Here is a 21,113-nt window from a genome sequence, read left to right on the forward strand (position 1 = left end):
CACTGTATTCGCATTACATTGGACTGCTTTTAAAGTGCAGAAAATTATAATTTTCATTCAGAAATGTGCATGCGCAAAATTTTTTTGAAAATCTCAGACTAAACATTAGTACTGAACACCTGGCCGATTGTGTTTTCGCAACATTCTCTTCTTCAGTTTCTCCATATTCCACTTTGTTTTCAGGAGGTTTCTTTTTTTTTAAGGCTACAGTTGTCTACCATCTGAAATTTTTCAGCACTTGTCTTCAGTGGCTCAACAAGGTCTCCTACTCCTCTGTCTCTCTTCAGATTTCTCTAAGACTGACCCTATTGGTGGCTATGATTTCCCCAGGATAATCTAGAGACAGCAGGAATGCAGTATAGGAGAGGGGGGGGGTTGGCGGCTTGGGGGGTTAACACTTGATTTGAGACGTATTGCAAATCCTATTATGTTTATACATGCAACATGAAAGGACTTAATGACCAGTATCCCTCCTCCCAGGAAAATTCTGGTCTCATTTCTTTTGGAAATATCTAATGGACAATGGACATCATTATTTCTTCCGGGTTCATGATTTGTAATTTACTATGTTTTTTTTTTTTTTTTTGAGCTAATAACTGTTATTTGATGTATTAATTAATAATCTGTTGGGGACCATATATTCATAACTATTTTTTAAACAATCTTTCATATTAGAAAAACTAGTTAAGTCAAAACTTTGTCTTTTTTCTTTTCTTGAAATTACTTTGAATTCAAATCTATTCGTTGCCATATATATCCAGACGTTACCTTCGACATTTTTACTTCCTTGTAATGTATTCGCAGGAAACTTTTTCCATAGAAAGTTGAAGTTTTGAGCATAGAACCTGTGTATGGTATAGTTGTGCACCTTCACTTTCGGTTACATTCCAGTGTTTCAAGGAGTGCGTTTTTGTGGCGCTGAGTATAGGCACTGTGTGACTGAAATAATGTCGTATACAGGCGAACACTTGCCGGTACATTGCCAAGCTTTTGCTGCCAACATTCCATGTATTGACAAGTTGGAATCTCAAAGGAGATGCTGAATTCTATGTCAGTTTGGCGATAGTTAGCAAGATTCCTGCATAGTCAACAGTTGTCGATATTTCTAAAATAAATCCCTGTAAAACAATCCTTTCTTCATCGGTTCACAATAGATAAGGGGTGCAGCTAATAGAAAACTTTCTTTTTTTTTTTGCTCTCTCTCTCTCTAAAGTTTTGTTCTTTATACACGTTCCTTATAGTTTTTACTTATTTAATTTCCGATCTCTGACGCTGATAAAAACATCGCCTTTTTTACATTTAAAACTGCCATTCCATATGGTTCCCATACTTTTATCGATAGAAGAAAGTCTAAAAAAAAAAGTTTAAAAGAATTATTTCTAATGCACGTACATGGGTACACATATTCATTCTCTTCGGTTATTGATTGTCTCAGGAATACAAGAAAGTAGTGATATTCGCATCAGATTTTTCAAACTTATGGAGACGTCAAATTTTCTTTTTCTCTAACGTATTGATGGCTAATAAAGGGTTCTGACCCTTTCATATATTTGACTGATCTATCAGCTGACGTGCTTCAGCTGATCTATAAACAGATTTCCTCTTTTCAAATGGTTGAATGGCTCACAATAAGTTCAGTCCTCTGAGGCTCTTTTGGGAAAAAAAACAAGAGAACTTTTTTTAAAGGAACCATTTGAGAAAAAATAGTTTATATGTTTGAGAAACATTGATCACGCTGCAGCAGTGGTGCATTTCTATCTTCTGTACTCTTTGTTAACCAATGTTCTTCTATGTTTTAAATGTGTACTTTTGGGCTTGACCGATGCTCGATGTTGTACTTCTGCCTGCTTCATGCACTGCTGTTTCGTAACCATCCCCTGTTATCGCTGTTGTATAAACGTATATGGAAGATTTTTTAGTGAAAAACTAACTTCCCTGTTGTTGTGTGTTCTACGAATGTTACTTGCAACAATGATTTCTAGCCGTTCACGTCAAGTTATGAATATTCTCTAATAATTTCATTGAAGTGTTTAACCCTTAGAGCAAGGATTAGTTCTTAGAGAGCAAATTCAATACTTCGGTTAGAAAGAGTTGAAACCAAGATCCCGAGTCACGTGAGTCTACTATGGTGAATGTGTGAAAATAGTGAAATAAGCTTCTTTCAATACTTCAAAGCTCAATGTTACCACGTGACTTTGAATTGTGGTCTCAAAATATAGGGTCACACTCCCTTTTCGTTTCAGCCCATTAACAAGCGTATGCGGTATAAATGTTTCACTGAAACAAGGGTTTTAAAATGTATTTGTATTTTATTTATTTTTGTATTCTATGAAAAAAAAGTAAAGTTTCCACTGCATTTACATTAACATTCTGCTTTATAGTGATAAATAATTTTATTTAAGTTTCACGAAATACAAAACTCTAAAGGTTGCAAGAAGGCAGATAAATTTCTTGAGAATGTTTGGTAAATGCTACAGCGTGACTTGGGACTGAGATCTCATTCACTCTGTGGCTGTGGTTTTATTGCAAACAGTATAACCTAAAACTCTGCATGCATTGTAAGCTATGTTCGCAGCTTTTTTTAAAGCATTTGATTTATTTTTCATTTAAAATATTAAAAATATAGCCAACATAATAGGTGACATCTTAAGCAACTGCTGAAAAAAATTGTGTAACTCTTTCTCAACCATCTGCTCTACAATAAGTCAAGTTTGAGCAACCTTTTACTACGTCTGACCTTTCAGGATAATCTTATTAGACTTGGTGAGATCATTTCGTAGATTATATTTTACGATCATGATAATAATGAAATCATGACAGGCGTCAGAAAGTGAGTAAATAATGATTTTAAGGTTCTGACCAATTGATAGTCATATATCGTGGGAAATGTGTTGTCTTTTATTTAAAAAATAAAGCTTGGATTTTTTTTTCTTTTGTTCTCCATCTATAGTCAGTCAGATCTGAAGCTGTTATGGTACTAAAATCTTCTCTATTTCTCTCAATTTCCAATTAACATAAATATGTCATACCTACAATTCTCCCACTATAAATAGTCAATCCAATAAATAATGATCAACTTTATAATTTCAGAAAAGGTAGCTTATTTTTTGTAGAGTTAAAATGATAATATTATTACACATATCTTTTTTCGCTGGCCATAAGCTGTGCAACATAAATGAAGTGCTATCTGACGTCATCTTCTTGGACCAAATAACAACCTAAAAGGATTTTACTTACCGCATTGAAGCATTTATTTAAATTCATTTACATGTAATTTTAAGTACAAAAGCTTTTTTGCAACAAATAAAAATAATTATCATTGCTGATACTTTTCGCGTTTGTAACCTTCAATGCAATACCCAGCTTACTAACAGTCAATTTTAATTCCATTGACACGATATCTTTCTAATATCAATAGTATCATGGTTTGAAAGATATTTTGTACACATTGTTTTTTATAACCGATTTGCAGCTTGTCGGATCTGACAAAAATTATTTTTTGACATTTTGACTTGATTTATTAGAAGATTTGAAGCCTGAAGCTACATGAAGTATTAACATTTCACTTGAATGTGAACTAGGATGACTTTCAGTAGGAAATGTTAAAGGGGGATCTTAAATACTAGATAGATAATATATATATTTTTTTTAATGTTGGGAATATCAGAAGTGTTTTATTATTTTTTTTTTATGTTGATTGAAACGAATATTGTATTACATCTTGAAACCATTTTGTATTAAATTCAGTGATGCCTTTCAAAAAAGGTTTTACTCAAAGTAATGAGAGGAAAAACTATCTATTCTATTGATACGTATTTTTATATTTATTTTTAAACATCACGTTTATAAAATGATGTTTAGTAAAGTTCAAAGTTTAGAAAGAAATCGATAAACTAATCTATTAGAATACGTGTTGCGTGGGCTAGGAAATGTTTTTTTCACTTTTCAAACCAGTTTAAAGTAAAGCGATAAGAAAAGTTCTGTGCTAAATTATAAATCAAAAACAAGCGCTTCAACCGAAGTTGTAAAAATGGAAGTTGAACAATGCATTAAAAGTATATTTTCTCCATCTCATTATATTTTTTCATAGAATAAAGGACACGCATTGGAAAATGTACTTATATTTATGCAAACAGACATGAATACACATACTTGAACTCATATTCAGCAATGCAATTTTTACTCATGCTTTTGTGCTATATTTTTAACATTTTTCAGCACACTATTGTTTTAAGCTCTCGTACTATTTTACTGTAGTGACCTCCTAAAATTTTGAGAATGCTCCATACTTTTAAACTTATTAAACATATAACAATTATTAATACATAATATTATTCAAAATATAAGGTTATATAAGAATATAACATTATATAAATGCATAACTGCATATTTTTAAGCATAATGAAAAACTGAATTCGATTAAATTATGAATTTATAATTTCGAAATGCTTAAGGAAGATTTTCGTTTAAATGACAGGGAATTTAAAAATGGCAATTTTAACAAGGTTTTTAATGAAACTTCCAGAATATCAGTTTATTTAAATTCTTCCTAATATTTTTCGTTCGGAAATGATCATACATTAGTTAATTTTAAATATTTTCGGTAAAATCGAAAGTTTTTTTTATGACTATAGCTTAAAAGTAAATCCAATGTATGTGTTCAATTTAGTGTGTCTTAATTTAACCAAAGCAACATATGGATGAAATATATGTATTTTTGGTCTGTTTTTCTGCATCATCGATTATCGCTAGACGAGTAATTTTACATCATTAGTTTTCGTTTTTGGAAGTGATGAATTTATTTTAACGTTAATAGAGTGAATCAAAGACTGCAGAAACAAAAGAGAACGGCAAAGAAACATGTCCAAATGCTATTATTTAGCTGTTTGATGCAATAAATCAAACAGATAAATAACTTTTTAGCATTTCAAAATAGTGATACGCACAACCATATTCACCGTCAAAGTGGAACCTTAGCCAAACATTTAAAACTTGATCGATCATGGACGTCTAACAATAAGGAAAGCAATGAGATGAGGGCCATAGCCACCCTGAAAAAATTTAAAAAATAGTCAAAATCCTTTTTTAGAGCTAAATGCAAAAAAAATCCTTATTATTCCTCAAAGTCTAACAAGAATATAAAAACAACGCTGGGCAGACATAAAACCACGCTGAAGAAGTTTCAAGATATAGTTTTTTAAACCCCCTTTCCTAGCTTAAATTGAAAAAAAAAAAAACTTTACTGTGATTCATGTGAAGTCTATAACAAGAATGGAAACAATGCCAGAGGGAGGGCATGGCCATCCCACGAAAATTTCAAAAATATCAAGTGTATATCAAATATTTGGATTCATTTAGTATAATGGGTTCGTCTTGTTTGAAATATTTCCTTCCCCCATGGGGGAAGGAAAAATGATATGTATTAGTAAGAGTCCGATAAAAAGTTATACATTTAATGATTGCGCATTAAATTAAAGTTAGATTCAAGTTTTGACCTGGCTTTAGGCAGTGCTATGTAATTATTCTTCATTCCCTTTTTAATATGGGGCCCTCCAAACCAGTAGTCCTCTTCCTCTTGGTAATGTTACCAAAGATTGTCTACAAATCACGTTTGAAAAAATAACTTGTAACAGTTTCCAGGGGAGGGTCCCCCACCACTCATTTTTGCCAATATCGTTCAAGATCGGCCTAAATTTTGTTTCAAGAACTTGAGTTTCAAAATGTTTCCGGGTGAGAACTCTTCCCTCCTTAACATCATTGACAGTCTTTAGGAGTTACGTTTCTGGAGCTTCATTTTCAAAAAATTGCTCGTCCTCTTATAGTTACCAATGAAACATAGATTCCTGCATTTGCAATTTAAAGAGTTCAATTTTGAAAACAATTTTGGAGTGAGCCTCAGAATCTCTTCAACCCCTAACTTACCAAAAATAGTCTGGAATACGTTTTAAGCCTATAAATTAGCAAAATTTCCTGGGAGGAGCCTCTTAATCTCTCCTCTCATTAACATCACCAAAAATCGTCTAAAACAACCTTTTTAGAGCTGCAATTTCAGGGAGAGCGCTCCAAATCTCTTCTCCCCTACCACTACCAAAGATAATTAGAATGAAACTTTAAGACTGCAAATTAGAAAAATTTCTTGGTGTGAGCCCTCGAATTTCTCCTCCACGTATCATCACGAAAATATCGTATTAAACTGCGGGTTTGGATCTACAATGGCAAAAAAGGGGGGGGGGGGAATCCGCCAGAGAAACCCCGAACCTCCCTTTCTTCACACTATTGGAAATAATGTTTGTGTTTTTAAGGTTTCAATTTCAAAAAATGGGCGGGGGAGAGGGTTGCACCCGAGCCCTTAATGTTACGAAAGACAGTTGAAATGCATTTCTAAGATTACAAACCAGAAAAATTTCCTTACATCGACCCTCAAATCTCTCCTCCCTCTAACATCATCAAAGATCGTCTGAAACTACATTCTTATAGTTATTATTTTGAAAAATAGACAAGGGAGCGCCACCAGACCCTCTCCCATAACATTACCAAAGATTGTCTAAAATACGTTTTTAAGACTTCAAATTCGAAAATTTTCTGGGGGCAAAACCCTCCAGTACCCCTTTACTTCGGAGTTTATATTATATTTAGGGTTGGTTTACATCGGCTTCCTCTTAAATTAGAAGTCCTATACAGTCACCTCAGAACACAGTAGTGATTACAGGAATACCACTTTGAGGCCACGATATATGCACACGTTTGTTGAGAAAAGAGGAAAATTATTGGGAAGGTTATACAGCCTCTTTGTTAAACTTGCGTCGCCTAGTGAAAATTCCTTAAAAAATGCTCTGGTTAAAGGTGAACTATATTGATCTTTGTAAAATTCAAAATTTTTCCAAAGCATCGTATTTTTTCAAATAGCACCCTCCGAGAATTCTGTCTGGATCCGCCCCTGTGATTGAGGCTTTCTTCGACTTTTGAGAGGCCTTCAATCAGAAGTTCTGATATATATATCTGACGTCCATCTCAGCTGGTGAATACTTCGGTTAATAAATCATTCCTTGAAGTTCTAAGAAACACTGAGGCATATTTTTTGAATTTTAACACTTGGTACTACCATTTATTTTCTCTCAAATCATTTCATATTATCTTAATTTTCAGAGCAACAACTTGGAGAAGAAGTTTTTTAGACAACTAACGAAGAAGTCCAACGTAAATGAAAGCTACACAAGGGGTACGTGAGTGCCTATTCGTAATTATCATTGAACTTTCCAAAAAAAAATTTGTTGGTTCGGACGCGAGAAATTTGTGACTCTTCAGAAAAAAAAATGTATTACATGTGTAAAATGATTTAAACGAAAATTTATCTTGCATAATACTTAGCTTGTGATGTCAATCGAGTTGCATTGGTTGACTTCATAACTGTACAATGTACATTATCATCCCATGCTCGTTTAATATTTTCAATCAAGCTACACTAAGTTTGAAGTAATTATTGGAAATAATCATTACCACAATTTATCCGTCTTCCTCAATGAAATTGACTTTTACTCTTGACTTTAATTCCTTGATTTTCCGCCTCCCCCTTACCCCTTATTTCAACTCTTGCTTCTTTTTCAATAAAGTTTACAACACTCCAACTATTAATTTCTTTCAATGGTTGAAACTTCGAATTTAAGCATAATTTGTTACGTGTCTAAAATATTTTCAATGAATTTTTTAACAGTAATGATGATAATAATAATAATAATAATAATAATAATAATAATAATAATAATAATAATAATAATAATAATAATAATAATAATAATAATAATAATAATAATGCAATTATTATTAAAATTATTATTTTATTAATATTGCTATCTTATTATTTTCTTATTATTATTTTGTTATTATTGTTGTTGTTGTTTAATAAACCATCTGCGAAGTTCGGTTGTTCTTCAAACATTTAAATCATTTCATATCTTCTAAACGAGATCGGTTTCTGTATATCGTGCTTCTCTGCTAAAGCACTTTAAGGCACGAGAAGAGGAAATTTAGGAAAACAGCTTTTTACTATTTCGCATTTGCGCAAGGAATTTAGGAATGAGTGCTTTGAACAGTTAAATTAATGGCAAATATTTATCTGTTCAAACTACGTTTCTTTTGTTTTTCATGTTTATGTAAAACAAACGCATTTTTTAAAAATTATTTAGGTACTTGTTTACAATAGTACAAACGTTTCAAACTGCGAGTTTAATCATAACAACAAATATTTATTTAAACGTATTATTGTAGTTATTAATTCTAGAGCTAAAGTGATTTTATTGAAAATTGTAGAAAGTAAAGTTTAATTTGAATTCTGAAAAGAATGAAAAATCACTTTTGTGATTAGGGGAGGGTGGCTCAAAACGGGTAGGCACTGGTATACCGCCGTATGGAGTGCAAACAGCGATGCATACGTATGTCGTATTTACTCGAATAATCCCCGAGTTTCAATCCGTCCGGGTGATGCGGTATGGCGTAGACGACTTTAAAAAAAAATGATAAATTTCTATAAAAAAAATGAAGGTTTGTAACTTGTGATTAGTCAAAGACAGGTTTCTTTTTTTAATTTTCAAAAATATTACGTTATACCAACTTTACCCGAACGGCTTACTCACTTTAAGCCTCCTAGAAGGGCAAAGCGGGTTTTTCTAGTGTTTGTAATATTTGATAATAAATAAATATTTGCTTTGAAATAATGCAAGAATCACTTTTGTTTTTTAAAGTTCACGATCCCTGTTAGTAAATAAAACCAACATTTTTTCTATAAAAAGCCAAAAACTACAATTTTCGATCGTTTTGCGCTAACCTACCCGTTTTGGGCCACCCTCCCTACCTTTGTTCTTAAATAAGCTGCATCGTTTTCAAAGAAACCAGATCTTAAATCATGTGCAAAAAATTTCTAGATGCTATTATTCAGTTCTAGAGCTTCTTGGAATTTTAACTCGAAAAAAAAAAGGTTTAGAAAAGCATTTCGTGACTTTTTGCATACACTGCCGTATAGTAATTTATACACAGATTAATTACTAGTTTTTGAGCGGGGGGAGGGGGAAAAGGGGTTCAAGGAAAAATCTAACATTTAGTTTATTGCTTAAAAAATAGCATACATCTTTTAAAATTGGAGAAATTAACAGAACATTATTTTTCTGCTGAAATATGCTTTCTGTTTTTGAATAAAAATAAAATAAAGTCAACAGTTGTACCTCAAAGATGAATATTCTTTAATCAGCAAACACTGACGTGTTGACTCTACTAAGTATGGATCAGAATATTCTCCAGAATTATTGCTTTGAAATTCACAACTTAAAAGAATGAATTCAAAAATTAAACCAGTGTCTAAGACGAGATAAATAACATCCCCCCCCCTGTTCATTTATCTTTAAAATTTTAATTGAGACTGTTTATTCGAACACAACTTTGCAAAATTGCAGAATAAATTGACGCAGATTAAGGAGGAATGTGATATCTCCCTCGCCCCTCATATTTGCATCAATTTATAGTTCATTATTGCACACTAAACGGATGGGTTAGTTAATTGAGGTTTTGTTGCTAATTTTTCAACAGTGTCTTTAAAGTATGTCAAATAGTAGAGATTATTTGAAGTTGGTAAGCTAACTTCCTTTCAGTTCGTACATGTCTATTGTTACAAAGTATATAACAATAAACTTACATATAAACTTACACTGAAAACAATATATGTTGTAAAATGTATGTTATTTCTGCAGTTTTTTTAAGCATATTATTTCGTTTCAATGGAAAGGTAAAATAGTATTCTTCTTTAATTTAACTTTCAAAGTTAAGATTAAGTTTTAAGAAATATTTTGATTGATAAAAATATTGGTTTTAGTGTTCAAGTGATCTACTGCTCTAGTTATCTAGTCACTCAATTGGTCGTGCCGCCGAAAGTGATTGTTTTTCAAATAAAGTTTAAGTGGCTCCATCTATGGAGTAACTAGCTAACTATGATGTTAAATCGCCTCCCACATCCACAAAAATGTTCATTTAATTTTGCCTTGACTTAAACTCATCAGCATTTCACTGTGGTAGAATGTTCCTAGCGTCCTTAAAAATATAAATTTGATGTTCTTTGCATTCTTAGTTTGTTTAACGCCCTTACTCTTTATCTTTTGTGCCAGCTAGTGAGCAGTCAGAGTTGGAGACTACCAGCACTTTACACGGGCAACATCACCGCTCATCCATTACTTCCGCAGGGCTGCCATGGCGCCGTTTGCTCCATTCTATAACCCTAAAGCAAAATGCCAAAGCGTCAGTACTTCAGTCCGGTTTCATGCAGAAGATTACAAGGTTCAATTTTTTTAGACTGTTTGCAGATTAGTAACTACATAAATCATAGAGGTGTAATGATGGATAGAGAGAGCACTGCAATGTATTTGGAAAGCAGAAGTGGGCTCCTGCAGCACCGTTTGAAGGAGGGAAACGAACGGGAAGATCGTCCCACATAGTGTACACTAACTGCATGACCATTTTGATGTTTAATGTTAGTCCTTTTTTTTAACTTTTTAACAGTTTAACATACTTTAAATACTAAAATTAGATTCGTCATTTGTGTAATTAGAGTCGGCTTTAGCTCTGCGCTGCTCAAAGGCTGACTTAAAGCCCCATCCGCTCCCCTGCTCCCGCCCAATTTCTGCGAAGTAGCTGAAAGATGTCTTCCATTTCTCTCCGAAACTCGTGAAATTTGGCGAGTTTTCTTAAAATGTTGCCTTATTTTAAGATATTTCGGTAACGGGGACACGATTCATACGTTCAAAAACATGCCATACTGAGCTCTTTGAGTTTTTTCTTACTTAGATTTGTTGGCAAATCTTCTTGGAACTCACATCGACGACGACGAGACTGCTAAATTAGATTTCTATCAAAATAAGTGTGCCCCATTCGCGTAACTAAAGTCATGTTTTGTGGATTGAGGTAATCCCCAAAATGCCATCTCTCTCGATGGACAAGCACTCTCTCTCTCAACCCATCATTATACCTTATTGCCAAAAATGAGAATTTTATTTTAATTTGCTTATAAAATTATTTCTCAATATCAATTATATAGCGCTTATAATATCAAAGAAAGCAACAGGGTTTTTGAAAGTAGAAGAAAGGGACCATTCATTAATTCCGTAAGTGTCCCAAGGGCGAGGGAGGCTACAAAAATATCTACATACCCTCATTTTAGGGGTTTGGGGGGAAGAGAGGTCAAACCCAAACCCATTCTTACGTAATATTAAGGTCGATATTTTGTATTAGAAATCGCAGCAAGTGGTTTGGAAGAGATCATATTTCATTTGCTTCTGGAAGGTAAAAAACCGTTTTTTACTTGTTTTACAAAGAATGATTAGTGTAAAATATAATTAAAAAATCAAACTATTTATGGCATGTTTTATTTTTAATTAGTATCGAATCATATTATATATTTGAAAAATAAAAATCTTCGATTTACGTCAAACTGGGAGTTTTAGTGTAACTGATTCTTTTCTAACGGCGTTTATTATTCTGAAAAACAAAATGGATTCTTACGCAAGAATAGGGGGCGGAAGTTTGAAAAATCTCACGTACCCTTACATGAGGGAGGGGCTTCAAAAATTGCCAAAATTATCCTTATGTAATTAAGGAATGGTCCCAAACCTTCAACTTAAACATCGGGTAATTTTTGAACGCTGAACATTTTGGTGAGGCGAAATATTTAATATTTGATGAATAAAACATTTTTCAAATACTTGAAAATTTATTTCCTTAATTTCTTCAACAATTAAACTGATCCTATTCAAATGAGCAGGAGCGAACTTTATCCATTACCTCGAGATTAGCATGTAATAATCATAATAGTGATTAAATAGAAAATCAGAATTTAACCAAATGTTTTTATGAAAGCATTGCTCATTTTAAAAAAGCTTCTATGCTTCAAGTGTGATATATCAAACCAGAAAGACTTTTTTAAACATTTTTTATGTATATTAATTGAATAGTAGAGCTTTCAAAAAATATTCCTCAATGTGTATGAAAGTTTCATACTCTTCAGTTCTAAACTTGCGTCCCTTTTGTTTCTTCGAAGGAACTTGCTGAAACTTTCTGTACAGCTGTAATTTTGTTTCAAGTAATTAATTAATAAATATGCAGAAAAACATGAAAAATAGAGAAAAAACTTCTTTGAACCATTAAGCATCTTTAGAGCCTTATTACAATTGACAACTTCGCAAAGACTAATTCTCTGTGTAACACAAGTTATTACAATTTTACTTGCGGCATTTTTTATATGCTCCATAATCATATGACATGGACGCTGCCGATTTTCTGCGTCTTGAAAAGACGCCGCCTGAAACCAGATTCGATCTAGCGCTAGGTTCGAGACCAGCGTCAAACCACTACATCACTCTGTCAAACGATAATTTCAGTTCAACTGCAGATTTGAAAGTGAAAAGAAAATGAATTATTCGATGTATAACTTCCAATTCTTAATTATTATTCCTGATTCTTTTTAGCCCAGTATTAGCCATACGAGTGTGATCTTCTCAGAATTGCCCATCTAACCATGCTGGTCAGAATTCCGAGGAATACTAGCAACTTGTGCACCACCATGACTGCCCACCGAAGTGCGTCTTTCTACTTCGTCCAGGCTTCTAACGAAACCATTGCTGCTTCTGTGGTCGAAAATAAAGACTCGAACAGGATGTTGTTCCGCTGTTGTTCCATTCTATTAAACTTTTATAACTTTTCGAAAGTAAATTAATTCATTATTATTGAATTTTTAAAGAAACTGCTATTCAAAGGGAAAAATTCATCTCATTACAATAGAAAAACACTACGTAAAATCAGAGCATTCATTTCTTAGTAAAAGAATATATTTCATCGGAAATTCTCCACGTTCATAGCATTTTGAGAGGAATTTTTTGGAATCTTCACTTTCGAAATGAAAGTTCCACGAGCAGGTAAACTTAAAATATTGTTTTAAAAAATTGCATTACCAAGCAGTTCATTGATACATATTTCGTCCTACAATGATACCTCAGTCTTTCTAATCATTCGGTCATGATGTAAGCTTTTTATTGCTGACTCCCGAATAGAAAATTACTTTAAAAACTAGTGACTTTGCACTTAATTGCAATTTTATAAGCTTTTGATAGTTTAAGCAATCTTAATAACTGTATTCGCATTATTACTTTTTTTTCTTCATATTTTGAGTGGTATTTCCTACCTAAAATTCTCGACCAGATAAAGCCATCCGTTTCTGTATGACTCTAGTTAAAACGGAATTTAATGAAAGCCATTTTTAAAAGGTAACAGTAAGTAACGTGTCAGTTAAGTTATGCCATCCGCAGTAAAAATTATATTTGAAGGATTGGCTTTTAAAATATAGTAATCTACAAAATAAATTAGCAAATCTACATAACACGACATGCATTAATATCCAAATGCATTCGCTTCTTAGATAACTTTACGAATAAAAACACTACATTCTGTTACAAAACGTAAAAAATATCGCAGTATTTTCAAAGTATTATACCGTATTAGGCCAACAAAAAAGAACTTAAAACAAATAAAACATTAATGCGGCTTAAAACTCGTAAAGTGGAACATGCGCCATTTTGATGAATGTTTCCCAATGACCTGCAATTCTGTTTTCGATTTGAGTGTTTGTAGAACTTCCTCTCTAGACTGAAATAGCGACTGGCTGGGTGCTTTTTCCCGCTTAAATTGCTCTAGGAGAATTGTGATAAAATACATAAAACTGTGACATCGTTGCGTTTCTTCCCCACGTAGGTGTAGAAATACAAGAGAAAACATTCCGAACTGAACTCCTTTCTTGAACTTTGACTCATCAGATTCGCGAGAGCTTTGTAAACAGTGAATGATATAATGGAAGAAACTGTCGTATATTTTTATCAAAGATTCATTGCTCTTCTGAGAAGTACTTTTGTCGTTAAAATTTCTAATTTTATGTTTTTTTTTTTTTTTTTTTTTTTTTTTGAGTGTTTCATAATAATATTAATGTATTTTAGGTTATTGTACTTAAATAACCATTGTTTATACTCATTCATATCTAACTCAAACAACAGAAATAATACACTGTCAGATTAATCTCCTATCTTATAGCACTATGAGCATGTATATCAAGAAACTTAAATGTATTTATGTTTCAATAATACAATTATGCTAAAAAATATATATTCACTTTCATCTTGATCTTTTTTTTTTCTTATTTTCTCTGTTGAATATATGGTCTATTAACTTTTAAAGAAAAGAAATACTTACTTTGAATAAGTAAGTATACCCAACTTATAAATCTAAGTATCAAAACTATTTTAAACTAACATAGTAATCAGTAAACTTTTGTGCATTTAGAGATTTTTCAGTCACTAATATTCAATCTGAACTATAACAAATTGAAATAACTCATAAAAAGTATAATCATCTTGTTGCTTGCTAACATTTGCTACTTTATAATATTTGAATTATATGAGAGGATGCAAAATGCCAAGTTTAAAGCAAGCAGCTGTGTTTCTTTTTTGTATTTTATCTTGCACATTATTTTTTCTTACTTCACTGAAATGAATCTTTTAATGCAATCAAAACAAACTCAGTTTTCTTAAATTAAACCAAGTACCTGGACGACCGAGCCTTGCTCGGCTTTAAAAGAATTATTCTTTGTCAAGTCGTGTTTTTCTGAGGTTCGATGCTTTTTCAAATATACTCGAAAAACATCACATTAACGAAATATTAAGGTTCTCGATGCTCCCTAGAAACGAGAGATATACATGTAAACACTTCATCAGCATTATAATCATTTTATCTATAAGAAGCCAAAATAAAATAAGACGGTCAAGCAATAGTTTTGATTTAAAAAAAAAGCCTTACATCCACTTACATAGTGCGTTTGAATTTGTTTTTAGCCAAGTGTGATTGAAATGAGCCAAAGTGGCTAATATCAGCCGAGCCTGGCAACCCTAAGCAAGTTTAAAATTTTACAGCTAGAAGAAACAAATTTTCATTGTTATGGTTGCAAATCGTCTGCCTTATGCGTCAATTCACCATTTTTTCCAAGGCTCAACTCAATTAGTCTTTATATTAAAAAACTCTTTTTTGTAAAAAATCGCATTTTTACTGAAAAAACGCTGATGTAGATGAACTAAAATGCTAAACTACAATTAAATCCAAAATTTCATCCAAATCGTTAGAGCCATTTCCGAGATACAAAATATATACATACCCACAAGAATTGCTAGTTTAAAGATATAAGATGAGCACATTTTAAACTTATTAAGTGGTAAAGTAAAGCAAAATGTACAAAATCTACAGTTTAATACTGTCAATTCTGCAATACTTTATGAAATTCCATGCTAATAGTATAACTAATACTATAGCCTTATCCTATAATGACCATAAAAACAAAAACTGATTAAAGATTGAAATTTTTGGCATCGGAAAACATTCAATCATGTCATTAAAAACTGTTCTACTGTATTTGCTATACTTGACCATTTTGTATGCTAACGGAAATTCGATGTTTGTGCAGCTGGTCACCTCTACTCTAGTTCTCTAGTTACACTATAGATGGCATCTCTTAAACTCTATTTAAAGAACAGTTGATTTCAGAAGCACATCTATGAAGTAACTAACGAACTGGAGCGGTAGATTGCCTGCTACTCAAATACCGAAAATTATTTTCTTCTGTATTCAAAAAACTGATTTTATGTGAAAAGTGATATATTTCTTCAACTGTATTTTAAGTTTTGTGTAATAAGATGCATCATTTACGTGTAAAATATTCACTGTTTCTTAAACCCTCGCCATTTGCTCCTACATGTTTTCACTCCTTGCTCCTTGGGTATCCAAATGAACAAAGTTTCCAATGGTCCAAAACAGATACCTTTTCTCACTTTGTCTTGATAAATGTATATAAAATAACTCAAATATAGGACATAAATATATAAATATATATAAATGTATATATACATAAATATGTATATATATTCATATATATATGTGGTTACATATAACTACATACATAATGTATAAATATTCACTTTAATTGTAATTTAAGATGCAAGTTCTTCCTTCATACCACATGAAATTTAAGTTTAAGTCTTGTTGGTTATTTTCCGTAACCTATTTTAAAAGATTATGTCAAGTGTTTAAATATTTCATTGGTTCTCAAAACAAATGGTTCTCTAATAATTTAAAATATTTTTCTCTAAACATATTTTTAATTCCTTTTTTTTTTTCCTGCAAGTCATACAATGAAATGAGAATTTACTATATAGCTCAAATAAATAAGTTTGTCTCTGGTCATGTTTTAATGAAAAACATCAAATCTCAGTAAGTTAACATAAGTTTAAAATACTTACTCATCAAATAAAAAGGTAAATTTTGCTAAAAAAAAAAACAAATATTTTTACCATGGGTTAAATAAAACATTTTTTCTGCTCAAGCTAGATTTATGTCATACTAAGGGCACAGCGAGAATTTTTCCCTTTCGAACAAGAGTTATCTCGTACGTGCTTAAGAAATGCAACTATTGACGAAGTTTGAAAAGGTAGACAATTTAAATAGGTAAACAAACATTAGAAATGCCGGTTGAAACATAATTTTGGAGTTTTTGAAAATAATTAGCAGAATAAATAGATTTTGACCTCATGTCGTCGCCGCTGAAACAAAACATAAAAGCGCCGTCTTACTCTGCAGTTATGTATAATTTCGGGATCGCTGTTTTTAATTTGCAATAAAATGTTTATTCAATTGGTTGATTGTCAAGTTATTACCATTTACTTGTCATGATCTAACAGTCCGACTCTATACAGTTGTGAAAGATTTTGGGATCTCTGTTTCTAATTTGTAATAAAAGGCTTTTTTTTTAAATTGTTTGATGTTTGGAGGACTAAGCACACCACACTAAAATTGGTGCTAAAAATATTACAATCGGGATTTCTTTAGAGAAAAATCCTTTAAAATGTTTCAAATAACTCAATTACCATTTACTTGTCATGATGTAACAGTCCGACTCTACAGTTATGTAAGATTTCGAGAGCTTTGTTTTTAATATGAAATAAAACAATTTTTAATAGGTTAATTGTTTCGGGGATTTTTCACACCACACTAAAATTGCTGCTAAAGACATTACAACCAGAATTTCTTTGGAGCAAAATCCTGTAAAATATGTCAAGTAACTGTATTAGCAACTTGTTATGACCTAATAGTCTGACTCTGCAGTTATGTATAATTTCAAGACATCTGTTTTTAATTTTTAATGTATTTTTAATTGGTTGATTATTGAGGAATATGCGCACCGCCATGAAATTAATGCGAAAAATATTACAATCGGGGTTTCATCCTCAAAATCAAAGTTAAACCCTCCTTTAAAAGTTAAGTGATTAAAAGTTGAGAAAGAGTGTGGATTCTTTGCATTTGTGCATAACAGAAACGTATACGGTTTGAACTGCTCCCCCCCCCCCCCTTTACATTTAGTATTGAAATGTCTCTTTTGAATTGTAACTGCATATGATTTAAATAGGTTTTTTAAAGAGGATAAATAAAAAAAATACGAAAATAAGAGAGGAGTTATCAATGCAACAATACTTATCTTAAATTTCATGTGCTTTTTTTCATATGCCTCAACGTCAAACAGTTTATGGAGCACTGGAATTTTTTGCTTTTAAGTGTAATTAGAAAAGAAATTCTTTTTCACTGTGAGTACTTCATATTTTTCTTTGCTAATTGATAGCGAAAAAAACATTATATATGTGTGTGTATATCGTCTTGCCATGATGTTGTTCACTGAAAAAAAGGCTACCAAGCAATCTGTGGCGGCGATTTTAAAATAACGAAACTACATCAGTTTGAAACTTTTCATTTTTGTTGCTTTAGTCAATAAACACACAATTGTAAATTGAACATGAATCTATTTGAAAAATCGAAGTTCTTTTGATAGATCCAAGATGCTAGTGCATTTAGAAATCTAATATATGTTAGTGCATCTGGATTTTTGATTTAAAAAATTTTGAACATAAAAAAATTAAATTTGTTAAAAGCTGAAACTACTACTTAAGATTTAAACCGACATTCTTTTTATTGGTCTCAGCTTTCATCAAAATCTATGCAGTCGCAATTCTTCTTCGGCAAACATCATATTTTGCGTAATTTTTCCAAAATTCTTTTTCACTTTTTTAAGTGTAACGTATCGTCTTTAAGTGTAACTAATGCGTTTGACATTTCTATGGATATCACCTTCTTCTCTCTCTCTCTCTCTCTTTTTTTTTTTTTTTTTTTGTATTTATGTATGAATGCATTGTGTAAAATAGTTCCTGCTATGCGGCACATTTGCCGAAAGTTTCCATTTTTTGAAAATCAAACGGATCTTGGTAACTAACTAATAATTTAAAAGGGACAAATCCTTAAATTGGACATTGAGAGCAGAAGAAAAAAACTATGCAGGTTTGCAATCATTTCACTGAAAATTTACTACCGTGGACGGAGAAGTTCAAGCCCGTTGTTGTAATAGTTACCAGTAACTAGTTATATCCAAACGTTATCCAAATTATAAAGCATTGTTAATCCAAAGTACTTTTTTCTTGTGCCTACATAAAATCGCCGCCTTAGATGACAAAACATACCGCCAATAAAGAGTGGTTTTCTATCTCTTACACTATGTAACTCTTTTACACATGTGATTGTACCAGCTTCCTTATGTCAGTATGAACTTGTAAATTGAATGAATATCGCACTATTTACATGTAAGATAAAGATACCGGGTTCCAGATGTTATTCTTCACATATATAAGATATATAAACTGCAATTTAATGCAACCTGTCGTGGAAACGTGCGTCGGGTCTATAGTGTTTCTCAGACGTGCATTGTAGATTACATTATTACATTTCTGCCTTTGTCCTCCTGACTAAAGAAAAAGGTTATTGTAGTCCACTTTTGATAACATTTAGTGAGCTGTCGTGGTGTGTTGAGCAATTATTAAGAAATTTATTTTTTTGGCATAAATGGATTATTATATGTGTTGTACATGAGAATAAATGGCAGTTTATGATTGTAGCTTTTGAAAAGTTAGGATCTATGAATTTAGATGGCTCCAGGTTAAAAAGAAAAAAAAAGTTTTTAGTTTTTGTCATCGTGTCAAGTTTAATTGCTATCGTTTCAAAGCTCAAGTAGTTTTAGTTGAAAGGAAAAAGAAGCTGTACATATTTAAAACGTATGTATCAGAATGTTTTTCATTTCTGTTAAAACGCTGTTGAAATTCACAATTTCGCACATAAAGTGCTTAAGCCTAAAAAAAATGGTATCATTTCATTTGGAGTTTTGTAATGCTAACTAATGAAAAATTGACCAAAACTGTACTTCTGTCTCTGAAAATATTTTATTATTGACTCCACAATTTTCCACTTCGAAGTATTCTATCGTTTAGATATTTTTAATAATTAGATAAGAGATGAGAAGCATCCTTTTATATGTGAGATTTCTAGACCGTGAAAAGTAAGTAAGTCAATATTTAGTGCATTGTGAACTTTCGAAAATGGTCGTTACCGAGATAACGCTTTCAGTTTCAAAGCTGCCATTTTTGTAAAGAATACATTTACTGCATTTTATACTTAGCAAAACTGTGAATTTCAAAGCCTACTACATATATAGAAAAAAACTAGCTTGTTTTTATCTGCTAATATGAGTCCATTGAATCTTTAAGAGTTGATTTTTTATTACATAAAATTACTGTTAGTATATATTTAAAAATGTATATATGAAAATATGTGGAACGCAATTGCAATTTTATAAAATATGGCGCGTAAATGGAACTCTATGGTTTTTGCGCTTGTAAAAAATATCTTATGTTCAATTTCCAAGCACGCAACTTAAGAATCCATACAATGGGTCATTGCGGAGAGCAATCGCGGGAAACAATTTGGCCGAAAAAGTCACGAGAATTCAGACGAAGCCGCATGGACAACTTAAAAACGGCATTCTGCTTGTGCATACGATGCAACGGTTCTTTGGTTCTTTCTGACGAGAGTATTTGTTTTCCATTTTTAAGGTGATCTGATATGCCCTCTAGCAGCAATCACACAAAGGTAGACAGTATATCGGATGCCTTTCAAAAATCGAGTTCAGTTATGTTCACACAAGTGCAAAACACCATAGAGCGTAATGTTCCAAGTGCACCTCAATGTAGTGGAAGTTGCAGTGCTCTTGCTAAAGAGTATTTGTCAGCAAATAATTTTACATTCATTATCAAGAAAGTTTGTTCGATTGATTTTCTTACTGACTAGTCCAAAATGTGTAATTTTAATGAAATAACAATGGTAAATAAAGTTTATCGAAGTATTGTACATTTATGAGCAAAAGTGTAAAAATTGTAATTCTACAGTAATATACTTTTAACGAGTTTTCATTCTATTTTCTTATTTTCTGCTTTTTATTATGTTTTTCAAGTCATGCAATTTCTGTTATAAAAAAAAGTTTGTGTTATAGCAGATTTTACAATGAGTAAGTTTATGTTGGGTGTCTGTGATTTCTTTTTAAAGGTTGAGTAAACGATTGGCAATTTCTCGAAGATTTCAGATAAACCTTATATCAGGTGCGTGCACATGGGGGGAGATGGGACACCTGTTGGCCCGGGCCCAAGCCTGAAGGGGCCTGACATTTTTAAAATGAGGATATAATACGTGTAAGGACGTAAAGGGTAAATAATATGAAGGTGGGCCAAAAGTCATTTGTCATGGTTCCCAAAATTTCTGTGCACGCCCTTGTTTATAACACAAGTAAAAACTTTTTTTACAAAATCATAGTTTTTTTTCTTTCCATGTTATATTTTACACGAGACCTATATAACATTAAAATTATATACGCATACATTTCGTCATAATTGTTTCCTACTTTGGGTGGTGGGATTCAAATGATTTAACATTTAATTCAAGACCACAGTATGATAAATTAATTTTAATACTCATAGAGATCTATATGTAACATCTTAATATTATATCACGTTTTACACTGCCATCGACCTTGTCCGTTAAAATAATTAAACATTTTCCTCAGATACATGCATTTCCACAAATTAACTTTTAACTAAAATGTTATTCTGTGGTATTCAATCTTA

The 21,113-nt window shown here is 31.9% G+C and overlaps 1 protein-coding gene across 1 annotated transcript in view; it reads left to right on the forward strand.

Moving 5' to 3' along the window:
• LOC129226627 (uncharacterized) overlaps positions 1–12,596 on the forward strand; it is a 351,739-nt gene extending 339,143 nt beyond the window's left edge. Inside the window, exons 27-29 of the mRNA XM_054861257.1 lie at positions 7,147–7,219; positions 10,149–10,317; positions 12,501–12,596. Of these exons, the coding sequence (XP_054717232.1) occupies positions 7,147–7,219; positions 10,149–10,317; positions 12,501–12,525 (267 nt within the window). The 3' untranslated portion in view covers positions 12,526–12,596. The remainder of the gene's footprint in view (positions 1–7,146; positions 7,220–10,148; positions 10,318–12,500) is intronic.
• The last annotated feature ends 8,517 nt before the right edge of the window (positions 12,597–21,113 follow it).

The sequence above is a fragment of the Uloborus diversus genome, chromosome 7 (assembly GCF_026930045.1).
Source record: "Uloborus diversus isolate 005 chromosome 7, Udiv.v.3.1, whole genome shotgun sequence".
NCBI classification, from domain to species: Eukaryota; Metazoa; Arthropoda; class Arachnida; order Araneae; family Uloboridae; genus Uloborus; species Uloborus diversus.